At 32.1% G+C, this 9,954-nt stretch overlaps 1 protein-coding gene and 1 pseudogene across 2 annotated transcripts; one reads left to right on the top strand and one right to left on the bottom strand.

The window, feature by feature from the left end:
- Positions 1-3,133: 3,133 nt before the first annotated feature.
- Positions 3,134-3,738, bottom strand: LOC149147353 (LRR receptor-like serine/threonine-protein kinase ERECTA pseudogene; annotated as a pseudogene). The gene is made up of 3 exons (XR_016263177.1): positions 3,686-3,738; positions 3,442-3,576; positions 3,134-3,348 (listed from the first exon to the last, which is right to left on the bottom strand). The product of XR_016263177.1 is annotated as an LRR receptor-like serine/threonine-protein kinase ERECTA pseudogene (transcript).
- A 392-nt stretch (positions 3,739-4,130) lies between these two features.
- LOC149147352 (uncharacterized) lies at positions 4,131-6,016 on the top strand. Its single transcript, XM_089441805.1, has 7 exons — positions 4,131-4,157; positions 4,470-4,526; positions 4,617-4,850; positions 4,961-5,047; positions 5,245-5,361; positions 5,462-5,587; positions 5,831-6,016. The coding sequence occupies exons 1-7, from the start codon at positions 4,131-4,133 to the stop codon at positions 6,014-6,016; spliced, it is 834 nt and encodes a 277-aa protein (XP_089297931.1).
- The last annotated feature ends 3,938 nt before the right edge of the window (positions 6,017-9,954 follow it).

Below are 9,954 nucleotides of genomic sequence, written 5' to 3'. Positions count from 1 at the left end.
GTGATTCCACTCATCAACCTACACATGGCATGGGGGAGGGACTGATTACCGCCCTCATCGCGCGCTATTGTTCAGGGCTTTAGACCCGTGCGATATGATCCTAAGCCGTCGGATTTTGCAAGGTGGATCTACGGTCAGGAACGATCGTGCATGTTGGTGGGTCCTGGTCGTTAAGCGTCAGGCGTCTTTGTACTGTGATATCTTCCTCGGCCGTTGGATCGGGCGAGGAGAATGGACGGTAGTGATTAAAGATGCAAGTCCAGTTGTTTAGTTTCGTGGGGGGAATCGAGGATGTTCACACGCTCTTCTGATCGTACGGCCTAAGCATTGTCTGTCTTTTGAGGGTTTGGAGGTTTTTGTTTGTAGGGTTGGGGGTTCTTGCCTATGGCTCGATGACCTTGGCAGTTAGAGATTAAATTTTCCTTGGTCCACAGTTCCTTGCGGACTGTTGTATTCTATGTAAAATATTTTCTGTTTTAATGAAATAGAAGGTACGACTCTTGCTTCAGCAAAAAAAAAGATTATTAGCTTGTAAAAAAGTTTTGTTATGATAATGAATCAATATTATAACTTATTCGTAACACGTCTCAAAACACAAATAATTCCATAATACTTGATATTTATGTCAAACGAACACAAACAAAAGAAGGGAAGAAAATAAACAACTTGTTGAGAAATAAAGAATTTTGGTTACAATAAAAACAAATTCAATTTTAATTTAATTTTGAATTTATTAAATAGCAAAAAGATTCAAATCTATAAAAACACAAATTTTCCCTTTTTTTTTTTGTATTTTAAAAATTTGATGCACATATATGCTTGTGCATATGAAGCTAAGAGGTATGTTATGATTAATTGATAAGACAATGTTGCTCATTGTAAATAGAAGAATTAGTTTATTTAGTAAAATCTAGCTTAGGTGATTGGGAAGAAAAGCTATTATCCTCTCCACTCAAATTCAATTCCCACTTATAACAAGTTTAACTTTTAATAAATAACCCATTATAATTGTTTGTAAATCATGCATCCTCTATACAATTGTGTCTTAAACATGATACACATAAACCAACATTTAAAATTTAATTTCTGATATTTAATTTCAATTTTTAATAGTTTTTTCTAATAAATGAAATTAAAATCTAATAAATATATATTTTATATTAATATAAAATCAAAAACCTAATAAATAATGTAAAATCTTATAATAAAAAATACACTAAATTATTAAAATAATTGCAATGGAATCAACACAACCAATTTAATTAAATAAAATCAAGGAAGCTTCAAGCTTCCTTTCCCTGGATTTGACAAAAAAACCCTGTATTTGAAATCTAATTAAAAAATAATCCAATTGAGGCGGAGGAATTGCCCTAGGATCAAAAGTGGCCAAAAAAAATTCAAAAAATCTTGTAGAGGCAGTTTTTGAATTGTATTTTTGATGGTGAAAATAGATTGAGCACCATCAAAAACGTCTAGGGCACCTAAAATTTTGAAGTTTAACAACTATAACTTGGATTTACAAAAATACTTGCCATATTTTCTCTAAATATAACCAAAATTTCCATAACTTTCGGGCAATTTCTTGGGCTAATTAAACTACGGAATAATCTAACAAGGGGAGGAATTGCTCGGACGGGCAAAAGTGGCCGGAATCCGGGGAGTGTTTGAATCGTGTTTTTGATAGTGGAAATGGATTCAGCATCATCAAAAATGTCTAGGACACTTAAAATTTTGAAGTTTAACAACTATAACTTGGATTTACAAAAATCCTTGCCAAATTTTCTCTAAATATGAACTGAATTTCCATAACTTTCTAGGGAACTCCTCCCCTAATTAAACTACGCGTTAAACTACGGCAATTCCTATTTCCACCTCCATAGCAAAGTTAATGCTATGGAGGGTACCTCTGTCAGAGTCTCACAGAGCCCGGCGACGGCATGGACCATACCTTTCCGGCTGCCCAGCAAAAAGCCCCCGGCGACCCTGCCCGCCGCCAACCTTGCAGTTCCCCTCACATCGTATTGATGGCATCGTATTGATGAAGTATGGATCCGCCGAATCAATAGCGCGTGGCATCCACTCACATAAGGATTAATGCTGGACGGGAGAGCTCACCAACCTCCTCCGGCCTTCAAAGTCCCGGCAGAACATTATCTGCAGTTCAATTCGGCGAACAGAACAGAGCAGACCTGGAGCACCTGGCAACTGGTTATCGAGAGTAGCGGTTTGCAAGGTTAGTGCTGCTACATCTTCAGTAAATGGTGGATGCACTCGTTCTAGTTTTTAGCAAACGGAAGTTAATTAATTAATAGTCATTTTTAAAGACAGTTAAATTGTGTTCCAAAATATATACTGTAATGGAATTTATACTGTAAAACATATATTTTTGACTGCTTATTAAGTTAATCCGCCCTGTAAATCCTCTCTTGTATGTGATTTGTACCCTCAAAACAAATGGCGTTTCGGGCTCCACTTTATGTTTCATTTGAACTCTTCGCAGCTCGAAACAAGTGGTATTTCGGGAGTACCTTTCATGTTGATTCCCTATAAACTGGTCAGCTCTAAATTAGGATGCTATTCCATTTCCATCACGTCAATAAAAGAAAGACCTGCATGACTGTCTTCTATCCAACAACAACAGAATATCTCCCCAGCTCGTAGCTACATTCCATCCGGTTTCCAGGTCGATGTCGCATATTTCCCTGTCATCTGGTTCAATCGGGCATTGTTGATAACATACCTGGAACTCTTAGGTGTTCTAACCAAAGTTCACATAGTCTCAGGGTCCATTTTCAGAATGACTACAAACTGTATTAGGGTTTCCAGTGGAATGTAAGTATACATGTAACAAATACCCACAAATTTTGGTGAATAACCGGACAAGCTTCTGCTTTTTCTAGCAGGCAATGGAAACTTTCAAAATCATAAATTTTGCATCCTTTCAACTCAATTGTATGATTCATTAACGAGCCAACAGAAATGCATGCACTCCACCATTTAATTGTACGCTAGAAATTCATGAACATTGTTCCTCCAATTGAAAGAATACCTGGGTGATATTCATCATCATGCAAATTTGTTATGAAAAATAAATACAAGATTCCGATGCTTAATGCTTCCAACAGTCTCTAACTCAGTTTCGAATTCCCGCAAACTTTGTGGATGGTGTGTGTATATATAGTCTTTTAATAGCAATTGTCTTACAATTCTTGAGAATACATTTATAAACTGTGCTCGTAGCCCCATAACCAATTATATATTTCTCATTCAAATTTGTTGTCAATCGCATTATGTCATCATACATGAGAAGGGCCATGTCCATGTGCAATATTACTAACCTTGGAGAACCTGGTCAGGACATCAAAGCATTTTTTAAACAAAGGACACATATTGATGTTGATATAATTCTTAAATCCATGATATGATCCAGAGAAATAATACCTTGACCCATTTTGTTCGCATCCCCTTTAGTAAATGGCTTAGGCTGATTTGAACGGTAGAGAGCTATAATGATCATACATACTAATAAAACTGAACCCAACGAGATGCAAACAATAGCTGGTGTTGAGACGGAAGCTGTCCATTTTCAAAATCAACTCAATACTCTTAAAAATATAATTTCACAGGAAATTTAATCACAAAACAGAACTAATCCATGGAATCTAAAATTTATTTCTGTTTTCACCTTTCGATTGTCTGGAGTATATCCCACAAAGTGATCCAATCCAATTGCCACAAAGATCTAAACATGTTATTATTATAGTGAATTTTGGATTTGGGTAAAAATCTCAAAAATTTTATTTTTGTAAATACAGTGTTTGAATTATATTTTTAGAATAGAAATAAATTTAACACTGTCAAAAATTTGCAGTACACATAATTTTTATTTAGATTTACTAAAATCTCTGCAATTTTTTTCTTTCAAGAAATTCCAAAGAAAAAAACATAATCGTTAAACTAAAATCAGACTAAAATCAATTGATGAAAGCACTTACAGACTTTGTCCTTGCCGGATGTGCAACAGTGACCACAAAAAAATAGATATGAATATTGATTTTTATTTTAATGTGTTTTTATGATGTTTTTAACAACATTGTTGTTTACATATTCATTTATAAGGAAGTAAGAAAATGGAGGAAATTAGACATGAATGGGAGGTAACTATCAAAGGCACCAAGCAAGTGTTCACTTGTCTTATTGGTGGCTGTGCGGGGAATTTGAGTCGATCTAAGCTATCTGGCCTTAATCATCATCGCACTACCACCCACAATCTCCCACCAATTCCTCCACGTCAAAGAGGTCGAGCAAGAGATGCAAATGCTACATGGGCGGTCAAATCAACAAGTGCAGTTAAAAGGCAAAATGCCAAAATACAATATGACTTAGATGCAAGGCTATGTCGTGCACGACAACAAGCATATAAAAGATTTGTCAATGAAGAAATTCTTTCAGTTGTAAGTATTTATTAGTATTTATTTGTATATGATTTTTTTATTAATATTGTCAATGAAGAAATTCTTTCAGCTGTAAGTATTTATTAGTATTTATCTGTATATGTTTTCTATTAATATTAATTTATTGTTGTGGACTAAATTCATTGAAACTTGTTTTCACAGTCAGTTGCTACATTTGATCAGCTTAATGACACTTCGAAGCAAAGGATTTGTGAAAAAATTCAACGTTGGGATCAGAGTCTACCTCGTAGACGCATGCAGACAATGAAGCGCATAGATATTGCTATAAAAGAGAAAGCAAGCACTGAGGTTCCCGATGATGTGGGGGAAGAAGGATCAGATGGGCACAGCCATATATTAAACTTTGATGAAACCAATCAGGACAATGACAACACAGTTGAGTCCATTTTTTTGCAGATATTAATTTTTTAGACATTTTAACATTAAATAATATTTATATTTATTATAATTGTATACTAATTTCTCATTGTTATTGATATGCATAGCCTAATCAACAAAATTCCCCAAATTCAAGCCACCAACCATTGCGACGCTCACCTAGATTTCAAGGTTTTCAAGGGGTTACTGGGCCAGTAAGTTTTTAATCCATATAACCTATTCCACCGAAAATATTAATATATAAATTGTTATGTTTTACCATAATGATGGGATTAAATTGTTATGTTTTACCATAATGATGGGATGAGAAATGGATGTTCTGTATTATATATCCTTATCTTTGATTTTTTTTTATTATGTGTGTGTGTGTTATTTCTTATTTATGGTGCAGGTGTTCCCTTTGGAACCATCACAATCAATGAAAACCCCTTGTAGAAGCCTTAAGAAGAATGGAAATGAAATGGTTCAAATGCTACAACCATCTTCATGTCCAATGTCACAATGCAAGGTAAGACTATATTTATTTATACTCTTATAATTTTATCATATTTTTACATTTAATTCTTTTTTATTCACATGCTTATATCTATGTATAATCTAATGTTCAGAGTAATGAATATACATCTCCTAAAACACCTTTGCACATGTATGATGGTGGACATGATACTCAGCAAAAATCACATTCTCCTCAACCATTGCGGCATTCACCTAGACTTCAAGATAAATTAGGAGAGGTAAGTTATATACTACATATCTTAGCTCATAATAACATTGACTTATTTTTTTATGACTAGTTAATGCATTTTCTTTTCATATTCCTTACATGTTCACCATATTCTCATTATATCTATATAGATTTTGATATTTATTGATAGCTAGTCAATGAAATGTCTTTTCATATTCGTTACATGGTCAGCATATTTTCATTATATCTATGTGGATTTTGATATTTATTGATAATGTTTTAATTTCCACAGAAAACAAAAAAGATAAATGTTGATGCTATGGTTAAAAGGACCAAAATCACGCCAAAGGACTTGAAAGCTCGTGGGTTCAAGTCACGCAAACAATACATAGAGCATATATGCTCAACTAGCATTGCTCTCACTAAACCCACTAGGTTTGCTACTTTGAAGGCTAAACATTCCAGCAAGTTTAAATGACTTAGGCTACAATAATATAACTTTAGCCATTGTTTTATCTATAAAGGGGCTACAAGGACAGTTTCAATATATGTAATCTCTGTATTTTTTAGACTTTTTAATACATCATTTTTTTTTCCAAAAATTGTTTCCAGGTGCTAAGTATGTCTTTAAAATGCCAACATCTAATTTTAGTTACAACTTTAATGTACTAAAAAAAACCATTAATAAAATAATGAAAATTATCTCTGCGTTATTGTTATTTTCTCCTTGCATTTAATAGAACTACTTCAACCAAAAGAAAAAAGAAAAAACAAAACCTAAAGTTTAGAGGATCATTAGTTGTGGGTTTGTTATCGAGGTAGGATTCTCCTTAAAACAAATAGTATCAATATCCCAAGGTTATAATGCGAGTTTTGTTCCAAAAATATCTCTTATCTTGGCCATAAAAACAAACAATATCAATGTCCAAGGTTATAACGGAAGTTTTGTTCCAAATAATCTTAATCTTAGCATCATTACATCATCGTTACAAATAAATTCAATTATTTAGAATTCATAATATTTGATAAGACTGAAACTATGCCCTAACTCACTTATAAATAATGATTAATTACGTTAAATATTAATTCTTTCCAAAAACTAAAATATAAGAATTACAATTAAAAGTTGTTGTTATTAGTTGAGATATAGTTCCTACTTTAAATTTATTTTTAAATAATAAAGTGAAGGTATAAAAGTTATAATTTTTTTATAAAAAGTTTATTTAGAAATTTTGTAAATTATTTATTTTTAATTAATAAAATATTTTTATAGAAAGTTTATTTAATTTTTTGTAAATTATATTTAAGCCATGGGTTGGAAAAAATATAATAATTACTTTTTAATTAATATAAAAATTAATATTTAAAATATTAATATTTAATAAATCTTATTTTATTATAAAACTAAACAAGTTTTTTTTGTTATTAAAATTATGGATATGATTATGTATATTATATATATGGATAAGTATTATGAAAGTAAGAGGTTTCTTAAAATTATTTTTCACTTTATTCAAAGTCACTTTTTGCTCAAGCTAAAATGACATAATATTTAATGAAAAGTTTTGTCGTGATAAAGAAATATGAGGAAGAATAAAACTAAGATATTATAATGATGAGATGAACTCGAATTTCTAAAATCAAAAGTCATTCCTTGTCTTAATTAGTGTGAAGAACTCGAATTTTACAAGAAAATTCTTCCAAGAGAATAAATGATGATTTAATCACAAAAGTTAATTCCACTTTAGAATAGAATACCAAAATCAAGGAAAGAGGGAAGAACCCTACAAGTGTATAACCCTTATAAGCCCCACAGACTCGTCGGAGTCCCTCCCTAGGCCCTAAGAAAAAGAGATAATTATAACCTGTGGAGAGAGTAATGAATGATGCTCTAATGGAGATGATGGTGAAGAACCACCCCATCATGGTAGTTTGGATAAATCCCATACCATGGTTACCTCATCAAGAAGTAATATAAGTTCTAGTAAGAAATAGTCAAAACAAGCAGAAGGGCTCACCGACATGAAAGTAAATATTATTGTAGTCCTCGATTGGGTAGCACTATGTCTAGTAGAAATTCAAACAATAGTAGAATAATTAACTATATAGGAGCCAACCATTTTTGAAGAACAATTATTACTATGCATAATACTCATTATGATAAGGCTAGTATGAAGTTACAGATTGAGAAGGTGCATATTAGGAACAAGAAGGTGACAAAGAAATGAAAGTCGAAAGTAGATGTCTTAGGAGTTGGACCTACTAGACTTCTTAAATTACATATGGCTAAAAGGGACACGCTTACACATTTTGACATAGAGCAAGAAATTGAGAACATGTGATTAAAGAGGAAGATCAATGAACTTGAAGAAGCTCTCAGCCATAGACCTTCATTTATGCACCCTTTAGCTATCCCAAACCTAGAACTTGTACCAACAGTCACGCTTAATACACTAAATAGAATTATGAATGCAATAAAACCATTGAATGGAATTAGGACTTAAGTCATAGACAATATCAATATGTGACTAATAGTTACTGAACACGCATGGGAGCTATTTCTAAATTTAAGAAAGCTCTCTCAAAGATTTCTTCTTTTACAAATTATTTGCTAAAGGACTTGGAACATGATTAACACTTTGCTCATAGTGATTTAATGATATTTATTACTAGAATTTCTACCCTTAATGACTTTCAAAAAACCTAACAAGGGATTTCAAATGGGGAGCAAATAAAATAGATAAAGGCAAGATTATATTCTAGAATCAAAATGTTAAAGGATGTTATTTTTGAGTGTACAAAGATTAATGACTAACGAAGCAATAGTTTCTTTAAATGTATTAAAGTTGTTGAAGATATTCAAGGGTCAAGAATGATTACAGACTCCATGTTAGTTCCAAAAGATGTGCTACAAGAATTGGAAGTTATTAAGACATTATGGGGTAATGAGTTCGACAACTTAACAAATTCTTTGAAGGAAGAAATAAAAAAATGGTTAGTTACATATAATAATGAGAATGAAGACCAACTATCAGTCATCAATCAATTATGTTCAAATACAAAAGAAACATATGAGCATACTTTTGCATTAGATGTAAGACACGACATAATCGTCCTTCCTATGGATTATATTAAAGAATGGCTTAGAAAATATTTAAATGAAATTGTTAATCCTGAATAACTTCCCCATTGGTTAGATTAACAAATATGCAAAGACTAATGTATACTCCAACATTTGATGCTATAAGGGATAGATAATTCATTAAGTCGGTCATCCTTCTGCAATTTTGTGAGTGTTCTATATTTTATTTGAAGCAATTCCCATTTATTTCTCCCTAGTCTTAAATCATCCAACTTTGTAAAGTTTGTTATACATTTGTAATTCTGTCTGCATTCCTTTTGCTTTCTTCTAGCTTAATATATACCATTTATTGTTCCTCAAGAGTCCCATTCGAGTTCCATTCTAGTCCCTTAAGGATGAATGCATTCAATTTACATTTAAGTATTAGGAATTTTGTAGAGTACTTTACACACTTGCTCTATTTGAACTTAAAGTTTGTAATATCTTTTTGACTCTTATAGAGAGCTATTTCCAAGAGCGCATGGAATTTGTGGTTTCGTATACTTTTAATTAAGCATTGAAATCTCATGAATGTTCTCCTATGATTGTTTATGATATTGAATGAAATCATTTTAGAGCTCTTTAAAATATTTGGACCATTTCTTTATTTTTTGTCTATGTATTTGTTTCAAATGTGTCTCCCTCATGATATGTGAATGGATATGTGCCATGGAATGACGTAATTAGATAGTATTTACTTCTTTTTGTTTTTATTTATTTTCTTTAAAATCACATGGTCCAATCAAAGGTGAATATGTTGAATGTTTAATTCCACATTTTTTAGTTAATCAGAAAATGTGAGTGTGTGAAAGAGGAGTATCACCTCTATAAAAACACCATAGAATATATAAAAGTCCCTAGGATGTTGACTTTTATCGTTGACGGGAAACGAGATCAACAACATTGTGTCTTTTGATATGAGGCTTATAGGTATTCTTCAAACAAGTTTTCATAATTTTGTGAAAGAGCCAAATCCTAGTGAGTTGCCCAATAAGTCTATGATCAACAAGGACCAAGATTTTGTATCTTCACATGGTAGGATATAGCATGGCTTCTAGAATTTTCTCAATTCTCTTCACAAATATGTTTAGTTGATATTTGGAAATCTTAGTGTAGGTCGTAACCATGGTTTCAAAAGCTAGACCTTTAGCATCGAGAATGGATTGCAACCCCCTTTGAAGGGGGTATCCATTACACTTAGAATAAAGTTTTTCAATTGGCATTAAGGTTTCTCAAAGCACCCATAAATAATTACTAATTGTTACTATGTATTAACTTTTCTTAATGTGCAATTT

This window comes from Pinus tabuliformis, chromosome 9 (genome assembly GCF_031772625.1).
Source record: "Pinus tabuliformis cultivar Carrire ecotype Pingquan chromosome 9, CPIR1, whole genome shotgun sequence".
Taxonomy (NCBI): Eukaryota; Viridiplantae; Streptophyta; class Pinopsida; order Pinales; family Pinaceae; genus Pinus; species Pinus tabuliformis.
Note: the sequence above shows the minus strand (reverse complement) of the source record. Positions and strands in the feature narration are given on the sequence as shown.

Coding starts and splice junctions, on each gene's coding strand:
- LOC149147352 (XM_089441805.1), top strand. CDS start 4,131: ATGGAGGAAATTAGACATGAATGGGAG. Junction 4,158..4,469: donor AAATTAGACATGAATGGGAG/GTAACTATCAAA, acceptor AGTATTTATTAG/TATTTATTTGTATATGATTT. Junction 5,362..5,461: donor GTCCAATGTCACAATGCAAG/GTAAGACTATAT, acceptor TCTAATGTTCAG/AGTAATGAATATACATCTCC.